The following is a 20682-nucleotide window of genomic DNA, read 5'->3' as shown; positions in this document are numbered from 1 at the left end:
TTCTGGGACTTGGATAGGTTGAGGACTTGTCAGAAGTCCAACTCTGTAATAAGTGTGTAGTTGGGATGTGAATGGGAACTAGCACTCTTGACTGTTATGCCATGTTCTATGCAAAGAGCCTGGCACACAGGAGGGCTCCCTGTCATTCCACTTTCTCAACTTCCCTGGAGACCTGCTTTCTCATTCCATCACTGACGCTAACTTATTTTGTGACCTTGGTCAAGTCACTTCTTTAAACCTTAATTATCTCATCTACCCTCAGTGGTAGGGAGTACGTCAAGGCTGTATATCGTCACCCTACTTATTTAACTTACATGCAGAGTACATCATGAGAAATGCTGGGCTGGAGGAAGCATAAGCTGGAATCAAGATTGCCGAGAGAAATATCAATAACCTCAGATAGGCAGATGACACCACCCTTATGGCAGAAAGTGAAGAAGAACTAAAGAGCCTCTTGATGAAAGTGAAAGAGGAGAGTGAACAAATTGGTCTAAAGCTCAACATTCAGAAAATGAAGATCATGGCATCTGGTCCCATCACTTCACGGGAAATAGATAGGGAAACAGTGGCTGACTTTATTTTTCTGGGCTCCAAAACCACTGCAGATGGTGATTGCAGCCATGAAGCTAAAAGACGCTTACTCCTTGGAAGGAAAGTTATGACCAACCTAGACAGCATATTAAAAAGCAGAGACATTACTTAGCCAGCAAAGGTCCATCTAGTCAAGACTATGGTTTTTCCAGTGGTCATGTATGGATGTGAGAGTTGGACTATAAAGAAAGCTGAGTGCCGAAGAATTGATGCTTTTGAACTGTGGTGTTGGAGAAGACTCTCAAGAGTCCCTTGGACTGCAGGGAGATCCAACACGTCCATCCTAAAGGAGATCATTTGAAAAGACCCTGATGCTGGGAAAGATTTAGGGCAGGAAGAGAAGGGGACAACAGAGGATGAGATGGTTGGATGGCATCACCGACTCGATGGACATGGGTTTGGGTGGACTCTGGGAGTTGGTGATGGACAGGGAGGCCTGGCATGCTGCAATTCATGGGGTTGCAAAGATTTGGACATGACTGAGCAACTGAACTGAACTGAACTGAGCCCTCAGTGGTAGGGACTATGTTTTATTCATTTTTGGCTCCCCAGCATTTAGCTGAACAGAACTTAGCATAGAATGGGTATTGAGTACTGAGGCAATTGATTGTATTAGATGATCTCTAAGGTTTTTTTAGTCTCTACTCTGAACATCAGAGCTGTTTTATCCCCTTCCACTTGAGCATCATATTTCCTACCTACTCCACCAGCAGCATGACCTTATTTCCTCATATCTGTCTGTCTCAGGCAGTCTTGATTCTGGGTACTTTGAGACAGCCCACATGATTTTTTGAAATGTGTCTAGGATAAACCCACCAGGGATAACACAAGTATGAAGTAGAGGGGCTGACTCACAAAGTCAGGAACCTGCTCTTCCTCCATTCTTAGCCTGTGAAGTCTGGGCCTAGGGCAGCTCTGCTGGCAGTCCTGCCAGGTCTGAGTAATGGCTGCAGCCTGGAGCAGGGTTTTCCATGGACTTCGTCGGGGTCTCCAGTAATTGGAACATGGCACCTTCCGCCTTGTAATGGATGGCAGAATGAGAGGGGCATTTGTCACTGCCTGACTTCCCTGCAGGAAAGAGGCTCATAAGTCACAGCTGACAAACCCTTTGATGACTTTTAAACTTCATTTACAGAAAAGAATAGCTATAATCAACCAACAGCAAGCAGTGACTAATCTTGCCACATTATCACTGTGAGGAGTCGGCCCCTTAAGGTGTGAGGAGGCAGAGGAATCCATCCCCCAGGCTCGCAGTGAGTGCTTATTGGCTCTTGGACTTGAGAGTATGCCCTCAACAAGGCTTCATGAGTTTCTCCCCAAAGGATCAGAAGGTGTTAGAAACTGATGTCTTGGCAGGTACAGTACACGCTTACAGAAAGCCATTCTGGGCCAAGGTTGAGAGCATTAGCTCTCGTCTCATACAGACCGGTCTCAGCTCTGCCATTTCCTAGCTTGTATAGGGCTAAGCTCCAGCCCTTACTCATTTGTGAAATGGACACAATATAAGCCACCACCTACCTCAGCAGAAGACGGAGTACAATACCTGGCATGTGGTAGGTGCTCAGCAAATATTGGTAATGATAAACCATGGAAGGGCCCTTTGTGGTCACATGCTCCCATACTCACAGTCATATGGCACATCAGCCACAAAGGCAGGGCCAGTCTTCCTATTGTGGGATAGAGAGAATGACCTCTTTGGCAAAAATAAAGAAGTTGACAATCATTTGTAGCTTCCCAACTCTTAACTCGGAATTGGGGGGCCAAGTTTGTGCCTCCCTACTGTTTGTTGCCTTTCTCTCCATAGCTGTAAGTAAGAGCTGCTTGTCACAAACGCCAAACCTCATCCTAAGGCCATAGGCAGGGGTGGGAGTACAAGATGGGGGGAGTGTTTATACTCAGACCACACTGTGGGGAGAGATGGCTGAAGCCCCAGCTCTACCTTCTGTTTCTGCTTTGGGGTCTCCCTTCACTGCCTAAGAGATGCTCATACAGAGTGTAAGACTAGAGACCTCATGGTGGGACTCAGAGGTGAGTCAGTGGTTCAGCAAGGCCTGGAACTCCTTCCACCAGTGTTCTTTCCTCTCCCAGGCCCATACAGTCATAGGGAAGGGGGCACTCTTACAAAGTTTCAGATTTGGTCCAAGATACTAGGACAGGGGAGCGAGCATGGCCTTTACCTCTGACTATCTTATTCTCGGGCATGTTAAGAGTTGGAGCATTGGGAGACAACGTGGGTATCAGGCTTTAGAGCTGGAATGTGGAGGATCCAGACTGCCAGGCTAATGCATCTCTGCACAGGACATTGGGCATTTGAATTTCTTATGTAAATATCTCCTGGTCACAGCCGTTATACTGGGCACTTGCCACATATTGGTCTAATCCTGGGAGATTGGTACAATTCCCATTTTGCAGTTGAGGAATCTGAGGCCCAGGGAGGATAAAGGACATCACTAAGTTTATATCTTGTAAGTGGTAAGGCTACAATTGGAACTCAGTCCTCTCTGATTGCAGAGCCTGTGCTGTTTCTACTATTTCATGTGCAGTGTTTTGTTTTAGGAAATGGTCAAGGAACAGGTACCTAGAGAGAAGTTTTCTTAAAAAGCAAGTAGAGGACAAGGCCCGTGGGCACTGTTTCCCAGCACCTAGTGAAGGGGTTAGGAGTTTGGTAATGATAGAAATAAGTGTAATCCTCTATTTGTCTACAGTATGTTACAGAGGCAATAGAGAACTTTCACATCATATTGAAGTTGAAAGGTAATCAGGAAAAAGATTATTTCTGTTTTTAGAATAAGGATGACAAGGCTCCGAGAAATCTCATGACTTGTTGCAGGTTACATGACTGAGCAGCAGAGCCAAGCCTCGTGGACATGTAACCTGTAGACCCCTTACACTCCTCCCATCCCAGGAGCCCTCAGTGTTCAGCTTGATGGGAGCTAGGGTTTCTCGTGGGAGTGGGAATGGTCAGGAACTAAAGAGCACTCCTTGGAAAATTAGTCCTGTCTGGCCAGTAATGATCATTTGGGCAGTGATAATGAGCTGAGGCCTGGTGAGTTTAATGAGATTAATAGATGTTCTGTCATCCCTAGCTGCCTGGTAACCAAGGAGGCACTGGACCAAGGAGGTCCTGGGTACTGATCAGTACAATTGCTTGGCTTTCTCCAGAAATAGTCTCCCCATCACTGATAGCTGCTTTCCTTCAGAGTCACCCAGATGTCTCCAGGTTTCTCTAAGGGCAGAGGTTTGGCCACAGGCTGGTGTGACCACTCATCTCCAGGCTTGGGAATAAGGCTGGAGCTGTCCAGCAGAACTGGTCCAGACAGAGGCTATAAGTAGCACTGGGTGGGTGGGGGTGAGCGGTGGCGGAGGTAAGGACCACGAGCAGCGGAGATCCAGTGCTGAGGAGGATTTATAGAGTTGGGGAAGGGACTGTTCCTATGGTTGTGTGCCTTAGAGGTCTGGCTGAAGGCTAGGGCCTGATAGGCAGCATTGAGAGGCCCAGTAAGGCAGAGCCAGAGAGTGCTTAGGCCAGTAGAGACAGTGGCAGGTAGAGTGTCACAGGAAGCCTGGATTCAAGTCTGGAGCTACTCCCTTCACCAACAGGGGGACCTTAAGTAAGTCATGTGTCTTTGGTGATCCTCAGCTTTTCCATCTATAAAGTAGGACTAACAGTGTCAGGACCAAGAATAGAAACTAGCTTTCTTCACTAAAATCCTATGCAGATGGGAGGCATTGTAGTAGAAAAGGGAAAGGGGTAAGGACCAAGGAGAGAGTGTGACTGGCTCAGGGTGACATTCTCACCATGGGAATCAGTACCCAAGACATCTCTGTGCACAGGTTTTTTGAAGTCAGATCTGGGTGCTGGTCTGGTTTTGTTCTGTTAACCAGTTACTTTGTCTCTCTGAGCTTCCTTTCCTTATCTAAATGACCTCCTCATAGGGCTGTTGTAAGAGTTAAGTAAGGTGAGATATGTAAAGTCTCTTGACAGCTTGCAGTCAGTAATTAGAGGCTATTCTTAATGTGATGCCCCTCTGGGTGGCTCAGTTATCCAGAGTTCAGGGGTGCAGGTACTTTTTAGGGTTTTTCTGCCTTTGGAAAGCTCTGGCACTTTACCACCTTTAGGCTTGACTCTTCCACAATACAGCTTCCATCTGAAATGTTTCATCTGGGAAAAACGATTTTTTTGCCAAATTTCCTCTGTTCTTATTAGCCTAGAGGAGTGAGCCCGTCCCTTTGAGCTGTAAATTGCATTTCAAAGCCTGTGTTCCTGGTGGGTTTTAATTAGCTTAAGGGCCCAGCTTTTATGCAGCAGTTGTTTCAGCAGGTAAAGGTGAAGGTGTTTATTTGGGAGCCAGTCTGCAGTTTTCTCAAACATAGCATTTCTATATTGTCTCTTCCAAGCTCCTCACTATCCTGAGGGCTTGTCTCTCAGCAGCCCAGAAGGAACAATGAAATATGAGAACCCAAGACTTAGAGTCAGAGGGACCCATGGGGTTCTTGGCCCTGCTGCTCACTGGCTATGGCATCCTGGTCAAGTCCATTCCCCTCTGTTCCTCAGAATAAGGGCATATGCTCCATGCTCACTAAAGTCCCTGCTAATCTGACATTGCAGAAGTCTCTGGGAACAAGGTGGGTTCTTGAATCCATCCCCACCCCCGCCAACCTGACACCCCCACCCCCTCCCACCTCCAAGAACAATCCCTCTCCCCACCTCTCCTTAGCTCATCGCTAAGCATGGAGCCTCTGGGGCTGCAGACACCTTGCTTTCAATTACACAGCTAATCTGTGAAGCAGAGCTTGACCCAGGGGGTGAAATAGCTTATCAAGTCAAGCAGCTTCTGCTGAATAGGATGTCGGTATTTTCTAGGGCTCCCACTCTTAACCTAGTGGGAAGCCTGGAAGAGCCAAGATAGAATTGTGTGGAGAGGATTGAGTTGGGGATATTGGTGTGTGGACCAGGGTGTTTGTGTCCTAGGCTAGAAAAAGGTGCCTGAGAACCTCAGCCTCATGTAGTCTCCCCCTCGTCTTTGCCCCTGTTTAAGGGCCACCGCGAGCCCTTCTCACCACCTTCTGGGATATCATCCTCACTGCTTCCTCCTAACATTCATTGAGCATTTACTGTGCAACTTTGTCAGGCTTGCCTCTCTCATTTGAAAGGTAGAACAGGAGTACAGATGGAGATATACTTACCATGTGTCTAAACATTTAAAGGTTATAACTTATAAATGAGGTTAACAAATTGCTATGTTCATAACACCCTGGAAGACCATATCTGAATTTGGGATTTTGTACCTGAACCTAGCAGTTCCAGGAGAGCTAGTCTCAGCACACTTCCTTTTCATTTTGCATCCCCAGCTCCATTCCTCTGAACCCCCAAAGGTACCTGCCCCTTGAGATTATGCACAACAGCAGCACAGCCTGCCCTCTGAAGAGTGTGCAGACCTTGAAAGCAGATTGGGAATACAGCCTGGAACGTGCTTCAGGCAGACATTTCTCCTTGACTTTGCAGAGCAGCCACATATGTACATTTCCTAAGTCTCTTCTGTGTGGATCAGAAAACTGACCCCCATTTGATACTGCTTCTGACCTCTTCTCCTTGGCATTGTACAGAATGTGTTCCAGTCGGACCTTGACTCTCATCTAGGATGGGCCCCCAAATGGCTGTGTTAGTAGAACAGAGATGTTCCAACTAGTCAGAGTAAATTTTTCATATAAAGAGCTTCAGAGTTTGTAAAGTCCTTCTGTATACATTGTCCCAAACCCTAGGTGATGAGAGCAAAGACCTGGTAGAGCCAAACCCAGAGGTCTTGGCTCACCAGCCAAGGGATGAATGCTGATCCTGCTATAGCACCAAGCACAGGTGCACAACAGTGTTTGCTGTTCAGTAGCGGTAGAGGTCATTAACACTGCTGAACAGGGAGAAGTCCGAGGGGACCCAGTGATGGTCATGTCACTGCCAGGTAACTGGCAGCAGCAGCAGTCACCAGTAAACCTCTGAACTGTCATCCCCGCTTCTCTTCTTTCTATCTTGGTTCACACACCTGACCTGGTTGGCTCCCTCCAGCCAAAAGCAGGTGGCATCTCCCTGGACCAAAACTTCATGACTTTGAGCTGAACCAACGGGGAGAGTTATCTGATGCTCGTGGAGAAGCCCCACAAATTTCTTATATTCTCATGGATGCGCAAGGAGTTAACCTTTGAACCTTGAACCTGGCTTGTCATCCAGGTAGGAGAGGGATTGTCAGAGAACTGTGAGGTGGAACCCACATACATTGAGCATTTCCTTCTTCATACAAACAGTATGTTAAGTGTTTTCGTGGGTAATCTCTTTATGTGTCCCTCACTGGTTAGGTTGATAAATATTGATGACTGGATGCAAAGGCAAACTGAGTAACAAAAGAGTCTGTCCTTCCAGGCTAGTTCCAAAGCTGGCACCAGGCTCTTCATCAGTAGCAGTGCCCTCTCAGCCCCTCATCTTTCCCTGTGATGATGCGCACTTGATCCCAGCATATCCTTGCTACTGTTAAGAACTACTGTAGGAGCAGGTTCTTCTCCAGAATCTCTGAAGCCCAGCTTGCAGTTTCCTTGCAAACAGTGCCATCTGCTGGTCAGAAAGTGCCAACTTTTAAGCTGGGAGGATTGAGGAGAAAGGGCCTTTTTACCCTAGTGGGACAAAAGATACAGATCTCCCAGCTTATACTCAGCTCCTCTCTAATTCACTAAAAAGAAGTTCCCTCTTCCCCCCAAATATTAAGTAAATAGGCAGGTGTTTATGGTTAGTTTAAGCTGATTTATGCGTACTGGTTGGTGGTTCTTTAGCTACTGCTACTGCTAAGTCACTTCAGTTGTGTCCGACTCTGTGCGACCCCAGAGACGGCAGCCCACCAGGCTCGCCTGTCCCTGGGATTCTCCAGGGAAGAACACTGGAGTGGGTTGCCATTTCCTTCTCCAATGCATGAAAGTGAAAAGTGAAAGTGAAGTCGCTCAGTTGTGTCTGACTCTTAGCGACCCCATGGACTGCAGCCTACCAGGCTCCTCCGTCCATGGGATTTTCCAGGCAAGAGTACTGAAGTGGGTTGCCATTGCTAGCCAGGCCTAATACCATGGCCCCAGCCCTTGCCCTCGGCAATGGTTCACACCCTGAAGAGTGGCTTTTCTCTGAATCCTAACAAATCCACCTCTTACCGCTTTGTCTCTCAATGAATTTTTGCAATGAGACACCAGAGCCTGAGTTTCATTAGCTTTGGCTGGGCTTGAGTCCCGGGAGAGAGCTGAAGGGCAGGAGGAAAAAGTAGTGGGAAAAATGTGCCAAGGAATCCCCTTCATAGCCCGCCGGAAAATTTGCTGAATAGCTGACCAGTGCTCACAGTTTCATTGGTCTGATCCTTGGCACAGAGAAGAGAAAGGACAGAAGAACCCCCACCAGCTTGGGTAACAGCTACTGGGGCTAAGCACTTTATCCAATAGTTTTAGGGTCAAATTCAAGATAGGAGTGTTCCAAAAGGGAGTTGCACCAACCCATGCCAGTGAGCAGAACACTGGGCCAGGAATATAAATGCCAAGGCCTTTCCTACTGGAACTGAACCTCCTTTTCCCTTTGGAGCCTGTGCCTAGATTCTAACCTGTCCAGAAAGGGGAGTAGGAGAGATTTGTACAACCCTTTGGGATAAAAAACATTGCCTGAGTGTAGAGAGCAAAGGGCAGAGAAAGTATCATCTGTAAGCAAAGAGAACAGAATCTGAATAGTAAGTGTAAAATGGATAACTCTAAAAATTAATTTGTTAAAAACAATTCTCAGATAAATGTGCTGACTTACTGTAGTACAGTCAACCCTTAAACAGTACAGGGTTTAATTTGTGTATAATTTACAGTCTGCCTCCTCCATATCCAGTTCTTCCACACCTGTGGATTCAACCAACCACGGGAACCATGGGCCATAGGCAGTACTGTAATATTTACTATTAAAAAACATTTACATAAAAATGGACCCATTCAGTTGAAACCCATAATTGGTTCAACTGTATTTAACTTGGATTTAACACTGGGAAGGAGAGTGATAAATTTGATACAGATGGGCTTTATGGACCAGTGACCTAGGTTTGAATGCCTATTCCTGGCAGGTTAATGAACTTGCTGGAGTCTGTTTTTGTAAAATATGAATGATAATGATATCACATACGGAGTCTTGTAATTATTCAATATTGCATGCCACCCTTAGTGCTCAGTAAGGTTTAACTCACTTTTTAAAAATGGCTGTTTCCAATAAAGACAGCCATGGTCCATGTCTGGATCAGACTGCACATAATATGATACTGTTTAGAGCAAACATTACTTGCAATTACCCTGTGACCTCTTTGGTGTGGTTCTACATTGAAGGAACAGAAGAAAAACTGTGGGAGATCTTCAAATTTAGATCCTGCAAGGGGCAACATTCAAAATTAGCCTTAAAGAAGGAGTGGGTTTGAAAGAATTGAAGTCAATATGACATTTTTGTAATGTTATAAACCAGTGTGTAACCTTAATTTCAAAAGAAGAATTGAGTCAAGCAGTCAGGGTTCAAACTCCTGTCCTGTTATTCACTGGCATTGTGACCTCTGACTGCATTTCCTCCCATGTAAAATGTCCTGGTTCTGCTCATCACATCAGCACCATATAATAGAACATAGGTAAAGCACCTGAATGAGGTCACCAGCCAGTGAAACAAGCACAGATGGGGAGGTTGGATGTGATGGGGCATGTGCGTAGGAAGGAACAAAGTCATCCAGTGTAGCCAGGTTGTGGGTCATGAGCAGCCCATGAACCCAATTCAGATCCTAGACTCACAGTGGCTTTCTTTCTTCAGGTGGCCAACATGTCCTTGAAGATCCAGACGAGCAACGTAACCAATAAGAATGACCCCAAATCCATCAACTCTCGGGTTTTCATTGGAAACCTCAACACAGCTGTGGTGAAGAAGTCAGACGTGGAGACCATCTTCTCCAAGTATGGCCGTGTGGCCGGCTGTTCTGTGCACAAGGGCTATGCCTTTGTCCAATATGCCAACGAGCGCCATGCCCGGGCAGCTGTAGTGGGAGAGAATGGGCGAGTGCTGGCCGGCCAGACCCTGGGTAAGCATCTCTTCATGGCCCTGCCCCGGGATTTCTCCTGGGCAGGTGCTGACCCGCGTTCTTTAGCTCCCCTCTTATCCCGTTTTTTGTCTTGTCCCCCATAACCCACTACCCCTGTCTGAGATGTTTTAACTTAAATAGTTAATAAATTAATTATATTTAAGTTATGGCAGTGCCTGTATGGAGAATTTGAGAAGTTTCAGGCGAACACTTCTGTCCCTGTTTTCACAGTGAAAGGGTTCCACTTAAAAAATGCAGATTCCCCAGAGAAAGGGGAGAGTGGACTAGCACAGCTTCTTACACTGGGCTGCTTTTGGCTCGGGTTAGAACCTGTTCTGAGAGCCAGGAGGAGGGCAGCATAAGGTGAAGCTTGGTCTTGGTGTTACAAGCGTGTGATGTGGCCACATTGGAAGCATGTATAGCATTTGTATATGTTCACTTACTTCTGTGTATTTGTGTATGTTTGAGAAGGGATATGTATATGTGTATTGCTGAATATGTGGTATGTGGATGCAACTAGTCACGTGGAGAACATATGTGGACACACTCCTTACTTTCTGGGTATATATGTAGAGCCCAGCCAGCTTTTTTCAAGTATCAGAATGTACTTCAGTGTGGAGTCTTGTAATTATTCAATATTGCATGCCACCCTTAGTGCTCAGTGAGGTTTAACTCATTTTTTAAAATGGCTGATTCCAATAAAGACAGCCATGGTCCATGTCTGGATCAGACTGCACGTAATATGATACTGTTTTAGAGCAAACATTACTTGCAGTTACCCTGTGACCTCTTTGGTGTGGTTCTTCTTTGGTGTGGTTCAGATGTACATATATTCATTTACCAAGTGTTTATTGAGTTCCTGAGATTTGTTGAACTCTAGGCATAAAGATGTTCAGTGAAAGGTTGGTATGAATGTGCACCGGCTTATTTGCATATGGGCAGTTACATATGGGATGCTGGAGCCAAGTGTGAGTGAAGTTGAGTGTGTGATCTTATTTCCTGGATACGTGAACATATGTGTGAGGGTGTGTGTTTGATGTCTGTGCTTATGTGAGAGAGCTTGGGAATGCATATAAATTGATGTACATTGTGTGTGTACATGTATGATTGTAAGCCTGCATGTGTCTGAATGTATATGAACATGTTATGAGTTCATACATATGAACATATGTATGAGTCTATTTGTGAAGACCTCTGTTGTCCATGTTAGGGAGTACAGTCCATGTGCATCTTGTGTTAACCACTTACATTGCTGTACATGTCCATGGGGGTGATCGGTGTATGGGCACTGACAATATATCAGCATCTGACTCTGCCTCTTCCCTCCATACAGACATCAACATGGCTGGAGAACCGAAGCCCAACAGACCCAAGGGGCTAAAGAGAGCAGCATCTGCCATATACAGGTGGGGCGCTCTGTCTTGTTTGTCTGTCTCTGTCTAGGTGGGATGGTCCCTCTTTCCACAGAGGGAGATTTGGTGGTAATGGGATGCCAAGCCTAGAATTTGGGGAGGTGTTTGGAGATGAGGGCCTGTGGAGAGTGGGCTGAGTGGCCATCTCTAAGCCCCGGCCCTCTCCCCTTTGTCTCCCCAGTGGCTACAGCTTTGACTATGATTACTACCGGGACGACTTCTACGACAGGTGAGCGGGGGAGGGGCGTGCCCAGGCATGAAGCAGCCAAGCTGGAAGGGTTCTGAGAGATTGCTGGTGCAGCCCACTCAGTCCTCCAAGTGGGAACTGAGGCCCAGAGTTGTGGATAGTCATCTTCGCAGGGCTGCTCCACAAATTGGTGGCAGAGCTGGGACTAGGGTCCAGTTGTGTAGGTGCCCAGGCCAGAGCTCTCCCCGGCCCATGCTGTCTCCTAGCCCTCTGACTGCCCCTCCTCCTCCTGATCCTGGGGTGAGACTTGATGGGACTGGACAGCCAAGGGACATATAAATGTAGCAAGTGGGAGTACAGAACCAGGTGCAGGGAATTTGAGCCCTCACACTGCTGTGCAGTTTCCTTATTAACTCCCTGAGTGCCCAGCCAGCTGAAGGTACCTCAGAACTCAGCCTGAGCCACTTAGCCTTGTATTTATACCCAGGAGGCCAGCCCTCCTTGGGAATTCTGAATTAGTGCCTGGTAGGCTAGACCTACCCCCAAACCCACCCAGACCCCAACCTCCATGGCACCAGCGACATTCTTGTGGAAATCATGGTGGGGGCTGGCCCAAACTTCTCCTTCCACTTCTCTGTCTCCCTCCCACCCTCTCAGCCTTCCTCAGGCTGTCCAGGAAGAACAGAACCTCTCTGATCCTCAGTTTTCTCACCTGTGAGAGGATTCAGGAGACAGTGCAGTGTGGTAGAAAGTGCTCTTGCCTGGGAGTCAGAAGACCTGGGTGCTAATCTCAGCTCTGCCACTGAATGAATTACATGACTTTGGGCACATCCCCTCCCAGTCTGAAATGGGCTTGCATCAAGTGATCCCTCAGGGCTCTTCCAGCTCTGGGATTCTGTGGTTCAGAGATTCTGACCAAGGCCAGAGCCGCCCCCTCCCCTTAGGGGCAGAAATGCAGGGTCCGGGACTGGATCCATTCCCAGAGACTCTCCATCTCCAGCCATCATCACCCCAGGGCAGGAGCTCCCTAAACAAAGGAGTTACCCAGGCATGGGTCATTGCATTGCGTCCTGTCGGCAGGTTTCCTGGCTGTCATCAGGACAGTGATCCTGCAGGGAGGTGGTAGGAGCAGCAGTGGTGGGACAAACCCCTACTCAGCCTACGGAGCTTCTGAGGCTGGAAAGGGCTCCTCCTGGAAAGGGCTGGGTGATGGCGTCGGGGGGCGGCATACTGTCTGGGACAGAGGGTCTGACTGAGCTGCTCAACCTTGATACTCCCTTGGGCCTCCAGCCCCTCCATCTCCTAAGTGGAGTGAGAAGGATATGGTGATTTGAAGCCCAGAATGAGGAAAGGGGCTTGGAGTCCAGCCTCATGCCTCTGAGGTCATAGACCCATCAAGTTGAGGGTCAACTCGATAGCCTTTCACGTATCACACTTTCTAACATGTGTGTTTTAAACTAAGTTCTCTCATGTTCTGTCCTCACGGCAGTCTTGTGGGGATGTGGGAGGACAGAATTTGGGGTGGTCATCCTCACTAGGCATGTGGGAGAACTGAGGCTCAGGCAGGCTGAGGAATTGACTCCCACTCCTACACCTCTGTCCAGCTGGGCATTTGTACTGCTTTAGGAGATTTGCAAACTGTGACCAGAGCTTAGGGTGCAGTTGACTGGGCAGAAGGCAAGTCAAGTAGTAGAGCAGGCCTTAGGGTGATCTAGGAAGTCTGTCTGGGGGCAGTTCTCAGTTCGTTCCTCTGTTGAATGGGGCTGTAAACCCCTGTCACCTCCCCTATCCTTACTCAGCCTGGATGGTAGGAAAGGTGGATGTCGTAAGGATTCCAGTAGCTGTTGAGGTCCAGAAAGGCCTTTCTCTTCACCCTCAGGACTTAACTGGGAGCAGGCAAAGGTATGCAGTGCAGGCTGCCCAGCCCTTCGCCAGCCCTACATGTGTTGGTCTAAGGCCACAGTGCCCCCTGCTGGCCACAGGCCATGCTGCAGCCTCTGGCCCATTTGCTCTCACAGGCTCTTCGACTATCGGGGCCGCCTGTCACCAGTGCCGGTGCCCAGAGCAGTCCCTGTGAAGCGACCCCGGGTCACCGTCCCCTTGGTCCGACGTGTCAAAACCACCATACCTGTCAAGCTCTTTGCCCGCTCCACAGCCATCACCACCGGCACGGCCAAGATCAAGTGTGAGTGACTCTATCTTCTTCCTAGATAATTTTCATTTTGTCATTAGAAAAATAATAGAATCGCATTTTTTTACATTGGAAAATAGATAAAGGAACAAATCTCGCACAGTTCTGCTGCTCTAATACAACCAAGTGAGTATTTTCATGCATTTCTAAGAGGAAAAGACTGACATTTGTGGAGGTGGGGCTGTGTCCAGTGCTGTAACTTGGAGTTCAGTGAGGAAATGGTGTCATCTTTTAGTCAGGACATGTGCACATGTGGTCAGGCACTCAGGAAATCTGATTGTAAAGCACTCACATTTATACACCTTGAAAGACAGATACCATCCTATAATATAAGCAGAGAAACACTCTTGCTCAGGTGCACACAGAGGTACACACCACACACCTCCATTTTATCCATCCCTGTCCCTTTCATGGGGGTGGGGAGGAAATCCAGGCCGGTCACTGTAGGAATGGCCTTCAGAAAGTCTCAGGGGGTGCCACAGGCAGCTCTGGCCTCTCCCTGGCCAGAAAAAGACCATGGATTAGGACCATTTCTGCCATTGGCCTATCTTCCTGCTTGACAGAATGGGGCTAAGGTCTAGTGTTAGCGTCAAGCTCCCTGCCCTCAGTTGACATCCCTGTACTTCCTCCACTCTCAGTAAAGAGCAGTGAGCTGCAGACCATCAAGACAGAGCTGACCCAGATCAAGTCCAACATTGATGCCCTGCTGGGGCGCTTGGAGCAGATTGCCGAGGAGCAAAAGGCCAATCCAGGTCAGCTTCCAAGGGTCCTTGCCCAGATCAGTGAGCAGGGGCACAGGGCAGGATGGGGAGGATGGTGCACGGGGCAGAGAAGGGGCTGTGGCCTCTGATCCCACCTGGACCCACCTTGCTGAGGCCTTGGTTCTACCAAGGTGCTACCCTGGGCAGGTGCCCCCGGTTGAGTTTTATTCTCCCTTCCTCATCCCTTCCCCTGAAGATGGCAAAAAAAAGGGCGAGAGTAGCAGTGGCAGCGGCAGCGGTGGTGGCAGTGGCAGCAGTGGTACTGGTGGCAGCAGCCGGCCGCCGGCCCCCCCGGAAGACACAGCTTCTGAGGCAGGCACGCCCCAGGGAGAAGCACAGGCTCGAGACGATGGCGATGAGGAGGGGCTGCTAACGCACAGCGAGGAAGAGCTGGTGAGGGCCTGCCTCGGGGGGCGGCTGGGGCTGGTTTGTGTACCTCTGGTTGCAGGAGGGCTGCAGGGAGTGGGGGGGCACCTCTTGACTGCTTGGCTGCCCTGTGAGCTCCCTCCTTCCTTGCCAGGGGTTCTAATCCTGTGAGAAAGAGGGGGAAATGAACAGAGAGTACTTAGCTCTTTCAGCTGTCAGTGAGAAACCCCACAGAGGACTGTGGCGGACCTCTCTCTATCCCGAGGCCCATTCTAGACTCCATCTTCCACGTGAGTTGGAGAAGGGAAGAGTCAAGGGCTCATGGTCTGGAGAATTCCAGGGAACAGGAGAAGGGGGATTGCCTGGGGAAGCCACAAGCAGTGCAGGGGTCTGCTCCACCTGAGGATTTTCTAAAAGCCATTGTTGCCTGAGCTTGACACAGGCTGTCTCAAGACGGGGCGAGCAAGCTTCCTGTTTGGTATTGGAATTCTTCAGATTGAGGCAAGGAGCTCATCTTAAGTGGAAAGGTCGACCAGATTCTGAAGGCAAGGTGTGCCTGCTACTCATCTACCTCATACTCAGTGAGCACCAGGCCCTGTAGCTCACAGTTTTTAACTCCATTTGACCTTAACAGTAGCCCTGAACTGTTCAAAGTATTACTCTTGTTACATTTACCCCATGAAGAAGCTGACAAGTAGCTTGTCCCAGGGCTTTGTGGATAATGAGGGTGGAGCCAAGATTGGAGCCTGGACATCAGTGGGTCTTCATGTGGCTGGGTCCTGGTATGAGGATAGATGGGTTTGTGGCCATAACAGTGGAGAGAAAGGTCTTCGTGCCCAGCCTGTCTCTTCTTATTTGAACCTAGCCAGAGATCCCATTTTACTCTTTTGAAGCATAGTCTCCATAAAGGTCCTAATGAAGGCTTAGATGTTCCTAAGATGGGGAGCTCAGCAGTCTACTAGGCTTTCAGTCTGCTCCAGTCTGAGAAGATCTTTCTATGGAGAATGTGTCCCCTGCCACACCTAGAACTTCCTTGACTGGTCCTTTCTCTCCTAAGGGGCCTTCAGACTGTCCTGTTGGAATCCCAAGGCAGCCTTATTTATTCAAACTGGTCCCCTAATTATTCCCTTTGACTGCCCCTCCCCCTTTCCGAATGTGGCCTCCACATATGCTCTGGGCCCCAGGGCAGGACAGACTTGCCGTGAGTGATGTGTGGTCCTTGTTGTCTCCTCCTTTCAGGAGCACAGCCAGGACACAGACGTGGAGGATGGGGCCTTGCAGTAAGCAGGTATGGGGGTCCTGGTGGGGAAGGGTGAAGTAGAGGGCCTACCATGAAGTAGACCTGGCAGGGTAGTACTGTGTCTATCAATGAAGGCTCTCTGGTCTCCCGCCATACCGCCATGCCCATTTGTGGTGGGGCTTGGTGGGTTGTGGAGCAGGAATCGTGGTTGGGCTAGCCAGGTCTGCCCAACAGGAGTTCCCTCAGCACATGCCCAGCCGCATTGCCTGTCCCCACTTGTAAGGAGCTCTGAGTCTAGTGGAGGTAAACAGACCGTTACCACCCAGTGTGAGCAGAATGACAGGGACTAGAGAGGCAGGGGGTGAAAGAGGGGTGCGGTAGAAGAGGTGATGTGTAGCCGAGCCTGTTGAGGACTGAGGGCAAAGCATCTAAGGGAGCACCTTCAGCAGAGGCAGAAAGCCTGCCATGCTTGGTGTGTGGGAAATGGGCCAGTCTCCTGCAGCTGCAGTCCCAGCTCCGCCCATTAGGGACAGGGAGCTGCTCGTCCTCAGAGGGTGATGATTATGCCGGACTTAGAGGCTGGGGTTGGATCCTGTCGGGAGGAAATGTCCTGTGTGTCCCAGCCCCACAGGGTTGTGACTGTGCCAGTGTAATAGAGGTAGAAGCTGACACACTGAAGAGGGCAGGGAGATAAAGCACATAGCCCACAAGATCCCAAGGTGATCACTGGTGGAGCCTAGATTCTAACCTATTGCTGTGTGGCCTCAGAGCCCACTCTCTGGTTGGTATTTACCACCCTGCTTTGCTCCACGCTAGAGGGAAGCCAGGCCACACCAGCTCTGCCCCATTCCTTTGGGGACCTTTTCCAGGGTATGACAGACTTGGGTGGAGGAAGGTCTCAAAAAACAGAGGTATCCTTATGCAGGACACACTCACGCTGTGAGTCCGTATGTGCTCCACCACACCTTGAAGTTTAGGCAGTCTTTGTGGTTTGTTTTACCTGGGAGGCTAAGTTGTACCTTGTTCAACCAGTTTGAAGGAGAGGTGCTGGGGACTCATGTGAGGACATGGAGGCCTAGAGAAGGAGGAGAGTCATCCAAGGTTTCATGGCCAGAAGGTTAGGAAGCCAGAGCGAGGGCACAGGCATACCTGTGTCTGCAAACAGCAAGTGCCATTGCACTCTCGTCTTCCCAGACCTTGTTACCTAAAGCACAAAGGGGCTCTTCCTCTCAGCCTTCGTTCTCTCTTGTCTCTCTCAGTCTGACAGGAGCGATGGCCACCAGCAGGAGAAAGGCGTACACTGTACCAGGCCTCAAGCTGGGCACCCACCCCTGGATAGCACCCCCAGCGGGTCCCAGAGGAGAGCTGGCAGCAGGCACCATCTCCCTCACGTGTATCAGCCAGTGGCGCATTCTCTGCAGGTGGAGTTATCAGCATCCCTTCCTCACGTACCCTCCCTGTTGGTACTGCCCAGGCCAGAGGGCAGAGCACAGTCTCCCTACAGTCTGCCTCCCCTCCCCAGGACATTCCCAGGCTTGGGGTTTTTCTATAGGTTTGGAGGGGGGTGGGGCCCACAGGGAGGGGACCTTGACAATAAAGAGATTGGATCCCAACTTGCTCTGAGATGGGATGGTTGTGTTTTTTTGTGAAGGAACCCTGGGCCTCCTGTCCAACCAGAAATCAGGTCTGCTGCGTGCCCTTCTGTTCTCCCCTTCACTCCTCCCTGCCAGAGAGCGTTGTCCAGGGTGCCAAATACTGATCTTCCTGGGTGGTAGTGTCCCTGGCTAAAATAGGGATTAAAATGACCAGTAGTGTTGTTGGGGAGGGTCAAATGTGTCAGTGCCCACAAGAGCACCTTCATGGTTGAAGTACCAAATGATTTTTGATCCTCTTGGTCAGGCAGTGGTAGGTTCAGGCCTCAGTCTCAGTAAGTCTGGTCTTTCCCAGCTCTAAAATGGTTCTACAGTTCACCACTTTCTCCTCTTCTGTGTCCTGGTTTAGGACACTTGTTTTTTCACAGGGATCTTGGGCAGCAAGAGGAGAGAGGCTAGTAGCTGAGGCTGTGAGTCAGAGATCCAGACCTGGGCTGAGAAGTAACCCTGAGGAACTGATCAGTCTGGAGAGATGAAGAGGGTGTCCAGAGGAAAGGGTCGCAGGGAGCGCCTCTGCCCTTGAAGGGCCCTTGGTGTAGCAGAGTACTCCGGTCCCTGAGCCTGCAGTGTGTCCTTGCACCCAGAAGGTCAAGCCCAGCTCTTGCTGAGCCCGCTGCACATCTCCCTCTGTTCAAGGCAGGGAAGTGCTGCCCTGGACTGGGACTTGGGCAGAGTCTAAAGGGGTTTTGGTGCCTGGTGAACATGACACGAAGACTGACTCCATGTTCCTGTGTCCCCAAAGCTTAGTGCCGTGTGTCCATTGTACTGTATATAACACTTCTAGATTGCACAGGGCCTACTCAGTATGCTAGACTGAGGCACTCACTTTTCAGAGCTGGGGGGACAGGTAGAACAGCAGGGGCCACGTGCTTGCTTAATATGCCAGGTGTAGAGGCCACCAGAAAAGCAGAGAAAACCCTTGCCAGGGTTGGAAGCATCTGCCCTACACAGAGGCCCTGTTTAATCACCCTGGGACCAGGAAATACCCTGGACATGAGTAGGAATGGGATTCCCTAATTTCCCTGGCAGCCCAGAAAAGCCCCAGAACTACTTCAGCCACTAAGAACGCCCAGACTTGGGCCCTGGAGTCTGGAGGTTCTCATCCACAAAACCCTGTGCACACAGGCCTGTCCTTCCCTGTCTGGGACCAGGAGAGCTCCGTAGGTTTCATTTTTCTTTCCAACCTTTGAAAAACAAAAGATCATGAAGAAACGTGATACCTGATTCTGCCCAAAGGACTGACATTCTCTAGATATTTTCAAGATCTTAAAGTATCAGTTGTGATCCTAGTAGATTCCTACTGCTAGTGGGTTTCCTGGATTGGGAACTAAGACTCTACCCACTGTACTGCTGCCAGTAAGATTTGTGACCCTAGCATTTCTTTTTCTTTGCCGGGTCTCCGTTTGTTCATCTGTGTGAGGGGTTAGCCTAGACAGTAAGTGGGCCTTATTTCATTTGTGTAACAAACCACTCTGAAATTTAGCACCTTTCAGTTCAGTTCAGTTCAAGTTACTCAGTTGTGTCTGACTCTCTGTGACCCCATGAATCACAGAAGGCCAGGCCTCCCTGTCCATCACCAACTCCAGAAGTTTACTCAAACTCATGTCCATCGAGTTGGTGATTAGTGAACATTAATTTGTGTTTGATTCTGTAGCTTGGCAATTTAGGCTCTGAACCAGCTGGGTGATTGTTCTGCCTATCTCATCTGGGCTCTCATGTAGCTGAAGTGAGCTGGCAGATTACTGGAAACTGATTGGTCCCAGATAACCACACACTTGTCAAGTGGTTGCACAGTGGGGGCCACATACTCCTAGTATCTAGCCAGCAAGACGGGTAAGCACTGATATGTAGGTGCTCATCAAGCTCTTTGCTTGTGTTATGCTTGTAACATTCCATTGGCTAACACAGATTGTATGGCTAAACCCAAATTCCTCTATATGACCATAATTTGTTTTTAACCTACCTCAGGCTTCATTTCACTTGTCAATTCAAAACATTCAGTAGCAGCTGCTAGAGTGCTTTATGAGGATTTGGAGCAGTTTTTAAAGACTATTAGGAAGTAGTAATATGATAATTTGGTCATGTTTTTTATGGGCAAGGAATTGAAACATGGGTCTGTGAGTGTCAGGTGTTAGCTCACCCGGGCCAGGTCATATCTTGTCCCATGTGCTGTGCCTGGTCGCTCAGTCGTGTCCGACTCTTTGCGACCCCACAGGCTGTAGCCCCCCAGGCTCCTCTGTCCGTGGGGATCTCCGGGCAAGAAGAGTGGGTTGCCATGCCCTCTTCCAGGGGATCCTCCCAACCCAGGTCTCCCACATTGCAGGCAGATTCTTTACTGTCTGAGCTACCAGGGAAGCCCCATAAGGACACTGTATATGCAGTGGGCCATCTGATGAAACCACAAAAATACAAATAGAACAGCAAAAGATTCTGAGCCAGCTGTTCTGAGTTTGAATCCCATTTGGACCATTGATTGGCTTTGGGTAAATCAAAATCCCTCTACCTGTAGCCATAGTCTTCATAAATAATTATTATATAACAGTAAACCACTCTGAGGGTCTGTTATTAATCTAAAAGGCACATTTTACCCTTAACCTCCACAGCCACTTTTTAGGTGGATGTAGTGTGAACTTTGAAATTCCTCTCTCCATTCATGTGACAAGCCTCTTCCAGCTCTCCTCCTCTACATACTCAAATTTCCTTTATTGACTCTTCCTCTTATGTTGGCATGTTCATCATTTTTCTGTATGAGTTCCTGGCTCACCAAACCCATGGCTTCAGACTTTACATTCATGCCTCCACCATCTCTACCTCTTAACTCTGTCTTCCCCAGGAGTGCCAGGGGACATACAGAGACCCAGCTGATGGCTGCACTTGGATGTCCACGAGGACCTCAGCTGAGCCCTGCCCTCCCCATCTTGGGCTTCCCAGGTGGTGCAGTGGTAAAGAACCCACCTGCCAATGCAGGAGACACAAGAGACTCAGGTTTCCATTCTTGGGTTGGGAAGATCCCTGGAGTAGGAGAATGGCAACCAACCCACTCCAGTATCGTTGCTTGGAAAATTCGATGGACAGAGGAGCCTGGCGGGCTATTATAGTCCATGGGGTTGCAAACTTGAACATGACTGAGACACACACACGGCGTCTTTTATTTTCATGAATCCTGCATCTTGGAGAA

At 49.0% G+C, this 20682-nt stretch overlaps 1 protein-coding gene across 21 annotated transcripts in view; it reads left to right on the top strand.

Annotated features, from left to right (window-relative positions):
• Window positions 1-17465, top strand: part of RALY (RALY heterogeneous nuclear ribonucleoprotein) — a 91375-nt gene extending 73910 nt beyond the window's left edge. For 7 of the 21 annotated variants that reach the window (XM_086332295.1, XM_086332297.1, XM_086332290.1 and 4 more), the window contains 8 exons: window positions 9431-9695; window positions 11029-11101; window positions 11289-11336; window positions 13313-13479; window positions 14124-14237; window positions 14443-14639; window positions 15852-15900; window positions 17112-17465. In XM_086332295.1, the coding sequence (XP_086188421.1) occupies window positions 9440-9695; window positions 11029-11101; window positions 11289-11336; window positions 13313-13479; window positions 14124-14237; window positions 14443-14639; window positions 15852-15896 (900 nt within the window). In that variant the 5' untranslated portion in view covers window positions 9431-9439 and the 3' untranslated portion in view covers window positions 15897-15900; window positions 17112-17465. Of the gene's footprint in view, window positions 1-1726; window positions 1845-9430; window positions 9696-11028; window positions 11102-11288; window positions 11337-13312; window positions 13480-14123; window positions 14238-14442; window positions 14640-15851; window positions 15901-17111 lie in introns of all 21 variants that reach the window. The other 14 variants (XM_086332307.1, XM_086332309.1, XM_086332302.1 and 11 more) reach the window with 3 other exon arrangements.
• The last annotated feature ends 3217 nt before the right edge of the window (window positions 17466-20682 follow it).

Source organism: Bos grunniens, chromosome 13 (genome assembly GCF_055505025.1).
Source record: "Bos grunniens cultivar Pamir isolate PY7600 chromosome 13, Bosgru_T2T1.0, whole genome shotgun sequence".
Lineage (NCBI taxonomy): Eukaryota > Metazoa > Chordata > Mammalia > Artiodactyla > Bovidae > Bos > Bos grunniens.
This window is presented reverse-complemented; position numbering and strand designations above follow the sequence as displayed.